Below are 18641 nucleotides of genomic sequence, written 5' to 3'. Positions count from 1 at the left end.
CCTATTTTGAACGGGTGCAGTGGCTCACGCCTGTAATCCCAGCACTTTGTGAGGCTGAAGCAGGCAGATCACAAGCTCAAGAGATCGAGACCATCCTGGCCAACATGGCAAAACCCTGTCTCTACTGAAAATACGAAAATTAGCTGGGCATGGTGGTGCATGCCTGTAGTCTCAGCTACTTGGAAGGCCGAGGCAGGAGAATCGCTTGAACTGGGGAGGTGGAGGTTGCAGTGAGCTGAGATTGTGCCACTGCACTTCAGCCTGGTGACAGAGTGAGACTCCATCTCAAATAATAAAAAAAGGTACCTATTTTGCTAAACACAAGCCTTCTAGGAACACTGGCAAATCTTTTAAATTCCTTACAATACTTATCTATTTTTGAATAAAGAAAATGGAGGCAGTTTTCTAAAGTTCTATCTTCAGATAACATCATGGACCTTAGAGTGAAACCAGGTGGTCTGTGGGTGGTTCTGGAATGCAGAATTGCTCATCTTTGCTTTAGTTTATTTTTCCCTAATCCCTACATGAACATTAGTTAATTAAATCTATTTTCTGAAACTCTCCACTTATTAAGAAACAGTTTGTAATCTACTTTAGACTTGGAATCTTCTTTCACAAGACCAACAGAATGGTTAAAAATTTGAAAATAGCAACAACTGGCCTCGGAGAAAGAGTGAATGCAAGCATCATTTGTTCACGTGGTAAATTTAGTACATGGGGTTTGATACAATCATAGTGCTTAATAACACCAGCAGCTATTAAATACTGAAGTGCTAAAATTCCAGACTGATCACTTTCAGCAATAGCAGAAGTGCAGGCTCTGCTGTGACTGACCTTTGGTGCTCTTCGGACCACTCTCTCACACACACATGCTTACAGACATGCACTCACACTCATAATTTTCTGGGCAATTTGCCACCCTGCCTGTCCTCTGGAGCAATTCATTTTTTTCACTGATAAATGCTTCCTGGTGGGGAATTCAGCTGCAGTGGGGTTAAGCCAATATAAGGCTTGCTAGTGAGCAAAAAGACATATCATATGAAACAAAGTTTTAATTTTTATTTTACATATTTATACATAAAACTTTCAAGGAACCCTCTGAATCCAACAGAATGTTAATAGCACATCTAAAAAGGAACATCAGGTAGTCAACATTCACAAAATGTTGAAAACTGAGTAAAATATACATATTACAGAGAGCTACAACTTCACTACGAGGCAGGCATGTATTTTTTGACTTGTATAGCACCGTCATTTACAGTTCTTCTTTAAAACTACAGTGAAGAATGAAAAGTAGTCAATGGGAAAATACTGCTCCAACTTAAAATCTCTAAACAAATAAAAATAAAGTTAAAACTACGCTCTTTTATTAACCATGTTTTGTGGTGGTGTCAGTACTGTACATTTTTTTGTAACAATATTTTATTAAAATGCCTGATATTAAGTGGCACAAGTAAAAAATTAAAATAAATTAAGAAGCAAAGGCCAATCACTGGACATTAAGCTTCAGACATTATCAATGACTAACACTGATATTTGTTTCTGTGCTGCCTTTAGCAACAGCATTTTTACAACCACAGAAGCAAAATAAATTCTAGCTTGTTCTCTGGTTGAATGGCTTCTTTTCACTTTGCAGGCATTTTCTCTGCCATGTGCTTCTGCTGACTTTCAGCATGTCTGTAAAATAATTAATACAATTATTTAGCATTATATAGAAAGATCCAAACTGCTTTTCATTCAATAGCAACAGCATCCTGCAAACAGAAGTTCAGAGTTACTGACAGTGAAATACATGAGAATCAAGAAAAAGTACCTTATTCAAACTTTGAACTCTAATCTGAACTCTTTAATTTTTACACTTTGTGTATGATTCCTTTTATTTAGTAAGCCACTGGGTGAACGTGAAACTTATAGACATTACTACTTTTAAGAAGAAAAGTTCTGTTTGAAAATGAAAATAAATATCTGGGATACTTTTATCAACAAGTATTAAATATGTGGTCTTCCATGGGTCCTGGTACTGGGGATTTGATGGTGAGCAAGACAATGAGGTCTTTGTTCTCATGGGGAATATATTCTAATGGAGAAAGACAAGAAAGGAATAGACAGCGAACAAGGAAATACAGATGGAAATAAGCACTAAGCAAAAAGTCAAAACAAGGTGTTATGACGAGAGTAACTGAGTGACTACTTTATCTAAGGACACATGCAGACATAGACCTAGATATTAACTAAGACTCTGATAGAAACCTGGAGCCAAAAATCTCATTCACTCCTGCAAAAGCCAATGTCTAGCAAATAGCAGGTCTTTGTGGATATAAAGATATTTCATGTTTGCATGTTTTTCCTGCCAATTAATCCTAAGGGCATGGTCTTGGCAGTGAGGATAGGGTGAGTCTTCTTATTTATCAAGCTCTATTGTGGGCCAGGTGTGGTGGCTCACGTCTGTAATTGCAGCACTCTGGGAGGCTGAGGTGGGTGGATCACCTGATGTCAGAAGTTTCAGACCAGCCTGGCCAGTGTGGCAAAACTCCATCTTTACTAAAAATACAAAAATTAGCTGGGCATGGTGGCAGGCACCTGTAGTCCCAGCTACTCGGGAGGCTGAGGCAGGAGAATTGCTTGAACCTGAGAGGTGGAGGTTCCAGTGAGCTGAGATTGCTCCATCGCACTCCCGCCTGGGCAACAAAAATGAAACTCCATCTCAAAAAACAAACAAAAAACCAAAAACATGTTCCATTATGACCTGTGAACCCAAAGATAGGTCAATGTAGCAGCTAGACCTCGGGGCAGAGGCAGACAGTGGGGCAGAGAGGGAGGAGTATGGCCAACCTGTTTACATCATGCGAATGGTCACTTCTCAAAGAATAATGGGGTTTGAAGGCTGCAAAGGACAATGGTTTTAAAGGACGATTTTAGGAAATGACAAATTTGGCAAGAGAAAAACATCTAGGGTTGTGGTTTCCAGCTATAATCAAAGGTTTAGGAATAGTTTGTGTGTGCTGCCTGTACTTGGGTAGTCAGTGACATCACGTTGAACTTACTGGTTTTATGCAGACTGTGACACATCTGTGGTACAGGGAAGACAAACTACAAATACTTTCACAAACAGGGAAGTGACAATAGTGTCCTTGCCACACTCAGCAGTCCATAAACAAATGGCGCTATTCATCTAACAATAAAGGCACTCAGGAAAAAGTACCTTATCAATAGCTCTCCATTTCTTAAAAAATCTGTCCCCTTTCACAGACCATCTCATGGCTCTGTTTATGTGTAACAAGAATCAAACATTTTCATAACTAACTCATATGCCTCACTTAAGCAAATCCAGCTTAAGATATTTTGCTGCCCAGTAAACTTGATTCCATTGTAGCTAATTACATTACAGTTCTCACAGCAATTTAAAAATATACTACTATGTACATGTACATGCACACACACTACTATGCCTATGCACACACATGCATCAAAAGTTTTCTGAGAAGGAAAGAAGAGCAGACGGCAAGCAACTTCAGAAAATATTAAAAATTGGGTGATTTTTTTGAGACATGCATAAAATAGTGAATTTCATTAAAATTTTAAATGAAGGAGGGAAAGAGTTTTAGTCTATAAAACTAAAAGGTTCTTATTAGCAAGTTATATAAAAGTCCCTGTTAGGATTTGCTTCACTGAAGCCTCACTAGAACTCTTTTTTATTTTTGAATCACCAGTTGCTATTGAGGACCTACTATGTGCTTGGCAGGCCCTGTGCTAGGCTCTGGGGACACAGTAATGAATGAAAATGATATCATCTCTGTCTTCAGGGAATTCACAGTCAGGTGGGGACAGACAGCAGACAAATGAAACACAGTGCCATTAGGCTCCACACAACAGAGATGAGATGTTGTCAGTAACACCGAGGAGTGGGTCCTAACACAGTCTTATGATCAAAAGCAGGTCACATAATTGCTGGTGCTGCTTTGTAGACCCATCACATGGCTGTGTATGGGCTGGAAACATGCCAGCTTGGAATGACTCTGACACACCAGTCTTAACCCCCTGGGAACAGTCCTGATTGACGTGGAGGTGTCATAAGTTTAATGCACTGACAATCCATACAAGGGGAGAATGAATGCTAAAGACCAAATGTGTGGAGGTCAGGGAGGGCTTCTCCAAAGAAGCATCATCCAAACCTGTGGTTCTCAAGTTTGGCTGTGCATCAGAATTACCTAGGAGCTTTAAAAAAGTCTTCATGCCCAGGCTAGCCCACAAAAATAATTAAATAAGAATATCTGGGGTAGGATCCAGGCACCACTACTTTATAAGCCTCCCAGATGGTTCTGTTGTGCAACACAAACTGAGAAGTACTGAGCTGAATGGACACCTGGAATGGCAAGAGTTGTATAGGTAAAGGGAGGAGGTGGACGACATGTCCCAGCAGGCCCCACAGATACCTCCTCAGCCTTCTGAGATCTGGCTGCAGGACTCTGGGGCTGCTGCCTTTAGGAATGTTTAAGTATCCTCAGGTCCCTCCAATGAGGAAAGTTACTTTTCTGCAGCCAGGAGCAGATGCAGAAGCTTCTTCCCACCAAGAGGAAGGCTAGGCAAGGAGATCGTGGCCCCTCCCATGGTAGAACTGCTTCAATTCCAAGGGTGCCTCCAACACCTTTACATTTGTGACTCCTCTCCTTTTAACTCCATGGTTTTGCCTGCCCTGTTTCCGGTGGTCACACCATCTGAAAGTTACAAAAACATATGCTGCAAACCTAAGTATTAGCCTAAACACTTAAGAGAGAAGAGGAGGGGCCTCTCAGCATCCTCCTGGCCAAAAAGAAATGCCAATACTATTTTTAGAGACAGAGAAAAGATCTCTACTGTCACAGGCAAATCATAGTTTACAAGAGTTTATATATTTTTTTAAAAAAAGTAGGTCCTGATTGCATATTTCACCATTGGTTTCCCATCATCTTAACACCTGCATGCGTTAACATGGCCAACTTCTTAAAGTTAACAAAAAAGGGATGCTTTGTAATTGTTGGTGCTGCAGTGCCTGAGTACACCTTTAGATGGCAATAATATTATTTGAGTGTTATTGTGATATTTCAGATGCAGGCAAATATGTTCACAGTATGAGAAGGCTTACTGTTTTATTTTTGGCTAGGGATAAGGCAATACAATATGTGAAATATACAAAACAGTGCTGCTTACAAGTCTTAAAAAAGAAAGCTGAAACGTATTTTTCCAGCATTTGTTTTGCTATCAAAACTATTTTTTATATCACTGCATCATTAGACAATTATTTTACCCAGCTCTACACATTAAGATGCAGTCCAATGGTAGGTGCTGGGAGTATTATTACTACTACATATGTTTTCAAGCTTCTATGGGATTGTTGTAGATCATGCGGTTAAATCTTCACACCATGGTGACAAGAGGTGTTCCTTCTTTAGGGAGCCTTCTACTCTCTAAATACCATTTCTGGGATTAATAGCAATTATTGCTCCTTGGTTTAAAGACTCCATAAGGACTGTCTCGGAAAAGGCACCATAGTAAATATGTGCTCGTAGGAATGTTTATGGTATTCTATGTACTTTACGTACTTACAGTGACGTGCAGGACTGCAAGGACAATTACAAAGAAATGCAAAATGTTGACCAGCATTAGCCTAGTTTCCTTGTCCCCTAGGGAGGGAAGCATTCTTTTTTGCTCTTTACAAAGAGGCAGCTGGAGCAAAGCCCAGCTAAAAACTCAAGTCCTGGAGTTTCCCCATGGTGAGAACAATCTGGTGGCTCTGTGGTTGCAGAGGGATGCCAGTGTCCCTGCCTTCTGGGCATGGCAGAGGTGATCGAGAACTGGATCACCTAAGAGCTTGTGCTTTGGAGAACTCACCACATGGCTACCTGTGCTGGAAACCTGCCAGCATTATGGCCAGCTTCCCAGGGGACTGTCCCTCAGGATAAAGCCCTCCAAGGCCAGAACTACTGACCTGATTTAGGTGGAGGTGTGAGAAGTAACACACTGGCAATTCATCCCCAGGCAGGGATGATTGCTAAAAAGCATGCATTTGGTAGGGAGAGTGTTCCACTTCCCCTCCATCTGAACAACTGGCACAAGCAAAGGCTCGGCGAGTTATTCATGGAGGAAGAAGTTCTCTAGAGCTAGTTTTTGCCTAATTCTTACATTTCGGACGGCCCTGGGCTTCTTTTCTTCTTTGGCAAGAGTGAAGCCACACTGACCTGGTCAAGTCTTCGATGTCCACCAGCATGGCATCCTGCTCTGTGTGCAGCTCATCTCGGATGAGAAGCAGCTGGACCAACTCTTCATTCAAGCCTGAGGCAAATACAACGGCATTTAAAAACATAAAACTGCCTCCAAGTCAGAATGTATAACTGTTTACAAACCGGTATACACACAAACAGCTAAACATAACAGGAAAGGTATTTTTATAAAAGGTTAGATTTATGTTGCAGAAACGCGTCTAGTTTGCATCATTATAGAGGTTTTGGAAGAAAAGGAGTAAACCATTTCCAGGTACCTTCACATTAAGGCAGGAAAAGAAATTGTTAGCTGTTAGGAGAATAGCTTGTTAGAAAAAGCAAGATTTGTTGTGAAGAAATGTGAATAAAGCCTGGAGCACATTAAGTTTTCCACCCTTCAGCTTCAGGATGCTCCTGCCATGCTGACAGTCAGGAGGGCTCCCGGGGCCTGACGACTACATCAGATGCCCAGCTGGAAAGGAAGGTATGTCAGGGATGCTCAAAGCCTTCACATGGCCCTAGGAAAGGAGAAGCCCTGTGTGGAGGCTGTTTTCAGAAAAAGTATTATCTGAAGATATTGGAAAGTCAGATTTGTAATATAGTTAGATGTGCAAGACCTTAAGAAATAACCCCTGAAATTTCTAAACAGGGTGCCAAGGAAAATATCACTTAAGACTTATACCAGGGATGAAATAGATAGAGATGGAAATATTTCTTTTTTTGAAATGGAGTCTTGCTCTGCCACCAGGCTGTAGTGTGGCAGCACGATCTCAGCTCACTGTAACCTCCACCGCCTGGGTTCAAGCAATTCTCCTGCCTCAGCCTCCTGAGTAGCTGGGACTACAGGCACATGCCACCACGCCTGGCTAATTTTTTGCATTTTTATTTTTAGTAGAGATGGGGTTTCACTGTGTTAGCCAGGATGGTCTTGATTTCCTGACTCATGATCCACCTGCCTTGGCCTCCCAAACTACTGGGATTACAGGTGTGAGCCACCACGCTCGGCCCCTGAAGTCAGTGCACTGGGTTAACTGAGCTCCTGCCACTGAAAAACATGAGCAAGCAAAGGCTCTCTCTTGCCTTTTCCCTCAGAGAAGCCTAAGCATTACAGCCGCTAGGCCCAAATGCATGGAAGAGAGTACCCATCTAGCAAGAGCTCTGGGCAGGGAAACAAAAGATAAAATAGGGGTGATCAGAACGGTCCCCCTTGGAAATACTTTTAGATATCCTGACTTCAAATGATGCACTTATCTGCCTTGAGGTCAAACTAGTTTCCAGTTTTAAAAAGAGAAAAAAAAAATCATACAAAGAGGTCTAAAATTTCACCTATTCCTGAAGAGGACGAGATGGCAAATTTAGTGTTTAAAAGTCTAAAGAAGATGTTTTAGTGGTAAAATATCAAAAAGTGTTTTCAGTCCTTGAAAGAATTCTCAACAAAAATTAAATACAGTTGTAGAATTTTTTAAAAATCCTGTGAATCTCTGGTTTCTTATCAAAATGTTTGACACTTTCTCTTAATTTTAAAACAATATTAAATGTGTTAATTGGCACTGAATACATATATATATATATATTTTTTGGATCTTGTGGGAAAATTTCATTTTTTCCAGTGTGTACTTAGGTAGCCTTTTTATAATGTCACTTAGTAAAGTGTCTGCATATCTGAACCCTTAATGCATAGAATTTTTTTTCCAATATGAAGTTTTAAGCTTTTTATTATGGAAAATTTTCAAACTGCTACAAAAGCAGCAAAAATATAAAGAATTTCAATGTATCCAACTAGCTTCAACAATTATCAACTCATGGCCAAGCTTGAATCATTTCTCTCTAACTTCTACCAGATTATTTCAAAGCAAATTCCAGATATCTCATTATTTTATCTGTAAATGCTTTAGTATGTATCTCTAAAAGACAGGGGCTTTTCTTTTTTAAAGTCATATAACTGCAACACCTTTCTCACACCTAAAATAAATCATTTTTTACTAAAACATTCAGTTAGTATTCCAATTTTCCTGTTTGGCTCACAAATGCTCTTTTCTTTTTACAGGTGGTTTGTTTGAAAGTATTTGGTTGGCATATCTCCTCAATTTCTTTTAATCTATAATACCATATAATTATACAGACTCATTCCTCCCAGGGGCTGAAGAGATTGTTAATTCATCTGGCTTAACCACACTGCCTAAGTGAGAATGTTCTCTCTTTCATCAGGCCAAGCAACTGCCAATTCTCTGCATGACCAATCACCTGGAGTGAGCAGCACTCAGCACTCCCTGTGGTCACTTTTGTTAGAGGTCCTTCTTTATTCTGGGGAGAAAAGTCCATATATTGTCACCCTGCAGTTTTCACATATTGGTTCCACATACTTCCACCACCTGGAGTCCCAGGAAATGTGTCTAACTGATTTAATTGATGATGATGACGATACCTGTGATGTATGTATATACTAGTAAAGTAGAAGGTATACTTGTATAGTAAATAACTTGTAACTCCTGAATTGTGTTCCAGAAACAGATGTGGTAAGTCAGATACATGTACTGTGCTAGGAGCTGGGGATTTAAGATAAATAAAAGAGACCTGTAACTGTTGTGAATCTTGAAAAATTTTTAAAGCTTCTGAACATTTTACAGCTAAAACAAATAACAGCAACAAAAAAGAGCTTTGTGATTCTCTTATTTTCCTTGCAGTCACACAGGAACCCAATGAAATGTATGAAAAAAGTGGACCAAGGAAGTAGCACTATTCCATGATGTTTTACATTGAATATCCTATTTTCAAAGATATCTGACACTTACTTTCTATCTGGGAATGGAGATCATTGACTATCACTTGTAGCTGCCCAATAGTCATGTCTCTCAGGTCGGTGGGTTTTAAACTTCTTTTCATCAAGCATTCACTTATATGAGGCATGTGTGGCAGCTGAAGATACAAAGGGGAAGAAATGGAGGAGTGAATAGAGCCACAAACTCACTGAACGTTAACACCCAGTTTTCTCTTAAAAGACCCACTCATCCATCTCCTGCAATTCAGTGACTGAAAGCTTTCCCCATCTGTATCTTTCCCAATGTGGACCCCTACACCCACTTTACATGATCTAATATGCAATTGGCATCAAAACACACCACCACCAGCATCAAAAGCTTTTTGATTGGTTTTTAATATGGGTCATGAGTCAATGTTATAGCCACAAATGAATTACCAAGGAACATCAATAATATCAATGACATGGAAAAAATTAGTATCAGCAACTTTTTAAGAATTTATACCATGCTATAAGCACTGTGCTATGTGCTTTGAATACTTTATCTCACTGAATCCTCACAATCATATTCTGACACAGGCATTATTATCCCCATTTCATAGATGAGAAAACTGAGACTTAAGTAACTTGCTTAGAACTTCATAGGAGGTCAATGGCAGAGCTAGATTTAAACTCCAAAATCCAGGACTCCTATTCACTATGCTATATTATCTTTATTGAAACGTAAGAATGAGAATTATAGCAACAGTAAGTTTGCCAAGATCAATAGGTTCTTAGACTGAGATTGCTTTAAAGGAATTTAAATACCCCCATGACAGCTAATATTGTTCCTAAGAAACAGCAGATATCAATCAAGAGCAAACTTTACTTTTGTGAAATCTATTGCTTATGTATTTTTCAGTGCTACAGTAGGAAAGAAAAAGAAACAAACCTAATCATTTCTCAATGACAGGACTTTTTACAAACTGCCTTAGAGAAACCCAAGTTTGCATAATTCTGGGAAAGGACTAGGACAGTATCAACCATTTCCAGCCCCCAAACGCTTGCATTTCAGCCTTTGCTGCTTACAAGATCAGCGACGGGAGACTTTTTCCTGTTCTGTTTCTCCACTTCTACTTGCATTTTGGCCATTGGTTTGGCCATGGCGAGGGCCATTTTGGCTTCAGCTTGCAATTTCTTTTGCCTTGTAAGGAAGTCCATATCATCCAAGGATTCAGATTCCTCTTCAGTAGTGTCTCTATCAGAATAGGAAGAACTCTGTTTGCTCTGCAAAGAGAAAAAGAGCAGCCTGAGCCTTCCACACATGCCGGCTAGCGTCCAGTTAGAGATGGGTTACAGCATCCTTCGAGCCTTCTCTCAGAACAGCTCATAGTTCCCTCTGCCAATGCAACTTGCTGCTTGAGAACATTAAAAGGGTCTAGTTCAAAATATATTTTAGCATAAATAGAGCAGTATAGTTAATAATGGGAAACATAACAAACTTGAAATATTTCTTTGACTCTTGGTCTCAAAACTTTCCTGAAGTGACCAGACACAACAAAATATTGACTCAGAGCCAAGGCCCTATAGAGGTTCTTCAAGTGGACAGGATGTCAGGTATCCAATGATGTTCTGGCGTTGCACTGCACTCAATGACAACAGTTTCCTCTTTGTTGGTCTTCAGTAGGAAAAAACAAAACAAACAAACAAAAGGCTATAGACAGACCTCACAGAGAGCAAAGAATTCCAGCAACAGGCACCCATGATTATTCAGCCGACTTCATGAGCTCTTATTTCTAAGTCCAATGGGGAAGAACTGGATTTAGCTTATTTTCCCTTTATAATTTTTAGAGCTCATCTAATTTCTCTCTCTCTCTCTCTCTCTCTCTCTCTCTCTCTCTCCCTCTGATATGGTTTGGCTGTGTCCCCACCCAAATCTCATTTTGAATTGTAACTCTCACAATTCCCATGTGTCATGGGAGGAACCCAGTGGAAGGTGATTGAATAATGGGGATGGGTCTTTCCTGTACTATTTTTGCAATAGTGAATGAGTCTCACCAGATCTGATGGTTTTAAAATGGGAGTTTCTCTGCACAAGCTCTCTCTTTGACTGTCACCATCCATGTATGATGTGACTTGCTCCTCCTTGCCGTCCGCCATGATTGCAAGGTTTCACTAGCTATGTGGAACTGTAAGTCTATTAAATCTCTTTCTTTTGTAAATTGCCCAGTCTCAGATATGTTTTTATTAGCAACATGAAAATAAATTAATACACTCTCACTCTTTTTAAAGACAGGATCTCACAATATTGCCCAGGCTGGAGTGCAGTGGCGTCATCATAGCTCACTGCAGCCTTGAACTCCTGGGCTCAGGTGATCCTCCTGCTTCAGCCTCTAAGTGGCTGGGACTATAGGTACCATGATCAGATAATTTTTGTATTTTTTAAAGAGATAGGGTTTTGCCATGTTGCTGAGGCTGGTGATTTCTCTAACAGTTTAACATGAAAGTAGTTATCAACTTTAACAAAGCTTATATCTCTTTATTTTATTACAACTTTGACTTTTTAATCATTGTCAAAATTTTAGGAGCATGCAATTCCAAGAAACTTTTCTTTTTTAATCTCTGAAATGTTTGTTCCTGATTCACAACAGAAAAGAAGCTAAATGGCCAGGAAATCACAACACCGAGCTTCAGCTGGTGCTGTTTGGACTCACCATGGGAGACAAGGGGGTGTCCAAGCTGGTTTCAGTCTTACTGTCATCAGCATCACTGTCCTTATCACTGCCACTGTCGTTGACAAAGCATATCTGCAAGTTCATCCCACTCTGCAGTCTGGGCAGAAACAAACAGGACACTAGCACTACTTAGCTATTTGTTACTTGGCTTCAGTCAATAGAATTGTCTGATTTTGCTAACAGAAAGTAGCCTTATGCGTTCTTCACATGGAGAAATGAGCAACCAGTATTACTCTCCACACATAAATGATAACTTTTAGTAGAGGATTTTCCAATGTTCTGTGAGTTTTTTTTTCTCACCAGTTTCATGTTAAGTGAAAAATAATTTAAGGCCACATGTTAGAGCACCCAGCACAGCAGCAAACACATAGTTGGTGTGCAATAAAAATGTGTTCAGTCTTTGAGTTTAAAGTCCTGTCAATCAAGATGAATGGGGTCCTCGGGCAAACGAGACTGCCTGGTGTCATCTAGAGTCCCGTCCCAGCGGGACAATCAAAGACACTCTCATTGGAGCCAGCATCCCAAGGCCACAGCTCTCTGAAGAAAGACTCCTTTTCTCTCAAATAGACAGAATAGGGTCATCAGAGGGAAATCTTTAAGGCAGATGCCAAAAGCCAACCAAGGGAGCTCATTTATATCATTAAGAAAGAAAAACACCACAGCTTCACACTAAAACAAAAAATGTAGGGTGGGCACGGTGGCTCACGCCTGCAGTCCTAGCACTTTGGGAGGCCAAGGCAAGTGGATCACAAGGTCAAGAGATCGAGACCATCCTTGTCAATATGGTGAAACACGGTCTCTACTAAAAATACAAAAATTATCTGGGCATGGTGGCGTGCACCTGTACTCCCATCTACTCGGGAGGCTGAGGCAGGAGAATCGCTTGAACCTGGGAAGTGGAGGTTGCAGTGAGTGAGATCGTGCCACTGCACTCCAGCCTGGCAACAGAGCGAGACTCCATCTGAAAAAAAGAGTAAGGACGCCCCAAACCCAGGCAGAAAGGCGCAGCCTTAGTAGACAGCAAGGTTCTGCAGACTGCCTCCTGCACACAGAACGTCAGGGAAAGAGACCCCCAGGAAGCCACTGTATATGTGGTGAATCCTGAAACTCCAGGGCAGAGGTTGTTGGAAGTGGAAGCACAGTCACAAAAGGTGACCCGGCCACGTAGCTGCCACATGCAGGACAGACTGCACAGCCGACATTTTATCCTAGCCTTCTTTTGAAGAAGTTGAACACATTTCAATACCGTTTGGTGATAAAGCGTTTTTAAAGAAGTAGTTTTTCTAGCATTCCTCGTAGCCCCAGTCTCTGTGTAAGCTTAGGGAAAGAAAAGGCAAAGGAGGTTCCTACTCAAGAAGAGATCCCAAGGAAGCTGATCTAAGCCAGGTTTAGGGCAGAGGACGCTGAATTTCTCTGGCATTATTACTGCCATAGGGACAAATACCAGGAACAACTTAGACCTGAGATTTGACTTTTCAACTCCAATGATAGGAATGCTTTGTAGAAATTGCTCAGATCACCCATTTAAAGTGCTTCTTTTATTGAAAACAACACAGAATCCAGAAAGAGAAAATCTGATTTAACACGGACACCATAATTGTTACGGGTATGCACTGCCACCTATTGTTAAATTCCATAATTACTGAAAGTCCAGCTTACATCCCCTGTAAGAACATGCAGCCGTTCCCTCAGTCTGCCCAGCTCTATTTGCTCCCTACCCTCATGGCACAGGCGAGGGGAGCCAAGCCCAGAGCTAGGGGTTAGAAAGCAACATACCCCACTCTGATCATCTGAAGGTGCTTGGAGTCAGCTGAACTTAGGTTCTGAATCCTTACTTCTTTCTCCAAGCACATTACGAAAGCCCTACGACCCTCAGTTTCCACATCTGTAAAATAGGTTGAATAGCAGCCAACCCAACGTTGTGCAGAAAGGATTAAAAGAGTTCGTGCAGAGCTTAGCGCAGGGCAAGTGACCTGTACATGTTAGTTGCTCTCCATTCTCCATTTATTAAAGACCTAAACAAAAGGAACACAGAATCTGAGAGGTGAAGAGACTCTCTAAAGTCACTTACTCTAATACCGCTTGTCCTATCACAATAATTCCTCACGTGGAATCAACTCTCTGAGACAGCACATTGTCTGTTAGGCAGCTTGTTCTTCTACTGAGCTGGGATTTGCCTCCTTTTAACTTTTATCCATTGGATATACATACTTATACACACACACATACACACGCACACACATATACACACATTTTTTTTTCCTGCAGGAATCTAATATGTTCAGGTTACCCTTTGATTCCATACAGGTTTAGAAATTTTAATGTCTGTCGGTCTAAAAAAATGAAATCAAACCCCTTTTAATAATAAAACTCGACCAGGCATGGTAGCTCACGCCTGTAATCCCAGCACTTTGGGAGGCCAAGACAGGCGGATCATGAGGTCAAGAGATTGAGACCATCCTGACCAACATAGTGAAACCCTGTCTCTACTAAAAAAAAAAAAAAAAAAACAAAAAAAAAACAAAAACAAAAACAAAAAAACAACAACAACAAAATTAGCTGGGCATGGTGGTGTGCCCCTGTGGTCCCAGCTACTTGGAAGACTGAGGCAGAAGAATTGCTTGAACCTGGGAGGCAAAGGTTGCAGTGAGTCAAGATCATGCCACTACATTCCAGCCTGGTGATGGAGTGAGACTCTGTCTCAAAAAAAAAAAAAGAAAAATTAATAATAATAACAAAACTCAAGATCCATGGGTTGAAAGATGATGGGAAAAAACTGCAAATAAAAACAGACATATTTTAAAGACAAACCCTAATTTGAATCTAGGATTATGTCGCATTTTCTATTTACTGAATTAAGTCTTGAGAAGAAATGTCTGGCTACTGGATACACAGATTTAAAAAATATAAAATAACCCCCAATACAAAATACAAAGAAAAATAAAGTTCACAGTGTCCAGAGATATACATTTTCACTCAGAAGAAAGTTTGATCATAAATTTTGTTGTCCTGCTGCCAAGCTGACTTCTTTTTGAAGGGTTAACCCAGACTTATATCAAACATACCAGAGAGTCTAACTCAGGAAAGGTAAAAAAAAAAAAAAAAAAAAAAAAGAAAGAAAGAAAAAGGTTGGGGAGATTTAGTAGTCTGTGTTAAAAAAAAAAAAAAAAAAAAAAAAAAAAAGGCCTCAGGTAGAAATTCAGAAAATCGCCTTAGTACCACATTATCCCCATGGGAAACTGAAGAGAGCTTCTTACAGGGTGAGACATAATTACTTATAGTGGTAATCACCAAGAATGTTACTCTCAGGAAAAGGAAATTATATGACATAACAGCTAATGGTTCAGACGGGATTTTAGTAAAGACATCTTAAAACAGGCTCAGGTTTCAAGAAGGATTTGTTTGCCTTTAGCCTTTAAGAGGATTTTAGGATGAAGTCCGCTCTCGGTGAAACTCAAGCACAGTTCCCAAGCAATCTGAATGGATGCATGAGGCCACCTGGGGCTGCTGATGACCTCTGTGCCCAGGATGAAAGAACAAATCACCCCTTTTCCAGGACCCTGCCCACCCTGGGAGACATGGCTGTTTTTGAGGCTCACATTTGAAAAACTGAAATTCTTGGGAACTCTCTCCCTCACACGGCAGTGTATCTGGCAGCCCTCAAAGCCAGTCTTCCAATATTCAGGCTGCAGGGGGCCTAATTTACCTAGATCTCTCAAGCACAGTCTGAGGTGAAAACAAAACATGATCCTCATCTTGCTAATTGCAGATATAATTTCAAGGTATCCAAATCAAGGTTACTTGATGTTTCTAGTGGCATTTAGCAGAGCACTGTGCAAAGGCTGCTGGAAGTCAGCCTTGCCTGTTGATTTTATTTCTGAAAGGTCTGTCCTGGTTATCCTAGAAGCCTCTTCTCCCTTACACACCACAGGGCAATTAAAAACAACACTACTGCCTGGAGCTACTGACAGTGGGCACCAGGGGTCTGGAAAGAGCGTGTCCTCGATGGAGAATGCCCAGAAACACGAAGAGATAAAGACTAAGCATGTCTTTTGGACATCTCAATGTGAGCAGGAGTGGTCTCTGTGTGACAGTGCCTACTGGCCAGGAGCAGGAGGGCACTTGGTCGGGAGGCTGCATAGCAACCACGTCAGCTTGGCATTTACAGTGAGGAGGGCTGTTGTTTAGAAAACGTGTGTGCTGGCTTCCAACGACTGTTACCAGGACACTATTAAACTATGCACAGAAATTGAGAGGATGGCAGAGATAAAAAGTTTTTTTTTTTTTTTTTTTTTTTTTTTGATACAGAGTCTTGCTGTTGCCAGGCTGGAGTGCAGTGGAACGATCTTGGCTCACTGCAACCTCTGCCTCCCAGGTTCAAGCAAGTCTCCTGCCTCAGCCTCCCTAGTAGTTGGGATTACAGGTTCCTGCCACCATGCCCGGCTAATTTTTGTATTTTTAGTAGAGACGGGGTTTCACCATCTTGGTCAGGCTGGTCTTCAACTCCTGACCTCACATGATCTGGCTGCCTTAGCCTTCCAAAGTGCTGGGATTACAGGTGTGAGTCACTGCACCCGGCTGAGATGAAAAGTTTTTAACTGCAAAGAGAACCTCTCAAAAACTCAGCCAAGTGGTAATATGATTTTGTATAAAGGTAACATTTCTTTCAAAACACAGGGACAAGAGCAGTTTATTCCCTGAGAGAAACAATGGCATGGCCCTAAAGTTTGCTGGTGACTTCTAGAGGAGCAGTGGCCACTGTGCATTGGCCTTTGTTCTTGGCTTTGGGTTGGAATGACTGGGATTGGGCTGGTCCGAGGCCAGCTCTGAAGCCTGGAACTACTGCTTTTCTCTGATTTTAGGAATGGGAATCTCCCAGCACCTGCTTAAGACCACTAGTATCTACATATAAATGCTTAAGATTCATTGGTAAGATCTTTATCCCCCTGCCCACAACACCTTAGTATACTTCACTTGAACTGATGATGCACTGAATTTTAAAGTATGTTCACTTACTTTCTCTCCACGAGCTGTATAATCACCTGTGTATTACAGGCAAGATATAGTTACAACAGAGAAGTCAAATCACTTGCCCCAGACCTGCAACAGCCTCTTTATAAAAATGGTCTCAATTCTTCCTTTTCTTATACCCATCTCCTCTGTAATATGACTCTGTAGCTTCTCCCATTGAGAAGTGGAGTCTGTTTCCCTAGCCCTAGGACGCCTTAAAACTTGTCCTTGCCAGTAGAATGCAGAGGAAGTGAGGGTGTTCTAGTCTCCCCCTCAGGGAGTCCTGCCACTACCCTCAGAACAGGTCCAGGCTAGCCTGCTGGCGGTGTGACTTCGTAGCAAAGAGTTCAACCACCAGTTGTCTCAATGGAAGCCCTAGACACATGTGAGAGCCCGCCAAGAGCAGTAAAGACACCCCACCAACCTGTAGCTGACCCCAGATGCATGAGTAAGCTTGTCCAAGCCTAGGTCTGATCAGAACCACCCAGCTGACCTATAGGATCCTAAGTAGAAATAAAAGTTGATCATTGCATGCTACTGATGTGGGTGGCTTTTTTTTTTTTTTTTAAATTACGCATCATCATTGTGGCAATAGGTTACTGGCACAGGGTCACAAAGCAAGAGGCTACAGGCTGGACTTCTGATTTTAGAATCCAGTGGCCTTTCCCTCATACTACACGTAACCTCAGGTTTGGATTTATTAGATCCTTTCTGTATCTGGCAATATAATTTTAAAGGGCATATGCCTCCTATACGTGCTTATAATTTCAAGGCAATTGTATGGCTTTCGTTAGGAAACAGAGTGAAAGGGAATTTCCCATATGCCAGGGATTTCAAACATGCATTGCTCATTATCTGCCTACAACCAGTGTGGCTTGAGAGCCATTGGTCCTGCTATGCCATTCATTACTCAATATCCTCAACTAGCTTGTGGCTGGGTCATTAAAATATATTATTTCCATTTATTTTAAAGGATCTTTGATGCATTATTCAAAGATTTTATATGTAATGAAGAATCACCCGTATTTTTATACCATATCTTTTTCTGTTTCATGAGAATTTCAAAAGTGATGAAACATAAAATATGAATTGTAACTACTCAAGGGAAGCTATAAACACATTTCATTTTTCTGAGAATCTGTCAAGAAGAAAGAATGTGAGAATAATCGAGGTTTGGGTAAGCTTTAGATTACTGCATGTGTGATGGTGTCTCTATAAAATCTGTTCAGTTAGGTTAAAATGAAGTATTGCCACTCCTTGCAAATTGTAAAACACTTTTCCCATCCTGCAAATTCTGCCCCTTTCCCTTCTTTTCCCTACTGACTGCTCCATGTTGATATTTACCATGAGTTACAGCAATGCCTATTACTACTTAAAAACACAAAAAAAGAAAGGAAAGGCCAAGTTTCTGCTTCCCAATGTTTGTTATGAAAATACATGCTATATTTTAGCAAATATTGCTGGTCCAACATAAATCATCACACACACAAGGACTATAAATGATTTTTATAACAACATAAGGGAGAGAAAAAACATGCATGCATGCATTCACTCATTCATGCATTCATTTGATGATCAGGCAATAATAGTTCTGTAAATTTCACGGCACCAATAGGCTGGTGCTGAGTAACTGCTGTCCCCTTCAGCCAGAGCACACACTTTCTAGTTTGCTGTAGTCTCCAGTATTCTCTATTGCTTTTTATCTGCACTACTTCACTATGTTTCTTTTTAGCTCCTGAAGGCATTTTATGGTTCATGGCCCATATGTTAAGTGGATGCAAATAAAAAATTTGTCTTCTAACAAATGCTTGGATCATTAAATCACAATGTATAAATAGAAATGTGGAATACACAGAGCATTGGAAGGGACCTCAAGAAACACTGAGTAGAATCTCCCTGTCTTATTTATGGAAAAATGCTTTT

The 18641-nt window shown here is 40.7% G+C and overlaps 1 protein-coding gene across 24 annotated transcripts in view; it reads right to left on the bottom strand.

The window, feature by feature from the left end:
- Positions 1–1039: 1039 nt before the first annotated feature.
- The window catches only part of SCHIP1 (schwannomin interacting protein 1), a 767830-nt gene continuing 750228 nt past the window's right edge, over positions 1040–18641 (bottom strand). For 14 of the 24 annotated variants that reach the window (XM_074405566.1, XM_074405567.1, XM_003924985.4 and 11 more), the window contains 5 exons: positions 11688–11805; positions 10063–10260; positions 9029–9152; positions 6216–6309; positions 1040–1677 (listed from right to left, as the gene is read on the bottom strand). In XM_074405566.1, the coding sequence (XP_074261667.1) occupies positions 1626–1677; positions 6216–6309; positions 9029–9152; positions 10063–10260; positions 11688–11805 (586 nt within the window). In that variant the 3' untranslated portion in view covers positions 1040–1625. Of the gene's footprint in view, positions 1678–6159; positions 6310–9028; positions 9153–10062; positions 10261–11687; positions 11806–18641 lie in introns of all 24 variants that reach the window. The other 10 variants (XM_074405563.1, XM_074405564.1, XM_074405565.1 and 7 more) reach the window with 1 other exon arrangement.

This window comes from Saimiri boliviensis, chromosome 9, assembly GCF_048565385.1.
Source record: "Saimiri boliviensis isolate mSaiBol1 chromosome 9, mSaiBol1.pri, whole genome shotgun sequence".
NCBI classification, from domain to species: Eukaryota; Metazoa; Chordata; class Mammalia; order Primates; family Cebidae; genus Saimiri; species Saimiri boliviensis.
This window is presented reverse-complemented; position numbering and strand designations above follow the sequence as displayed.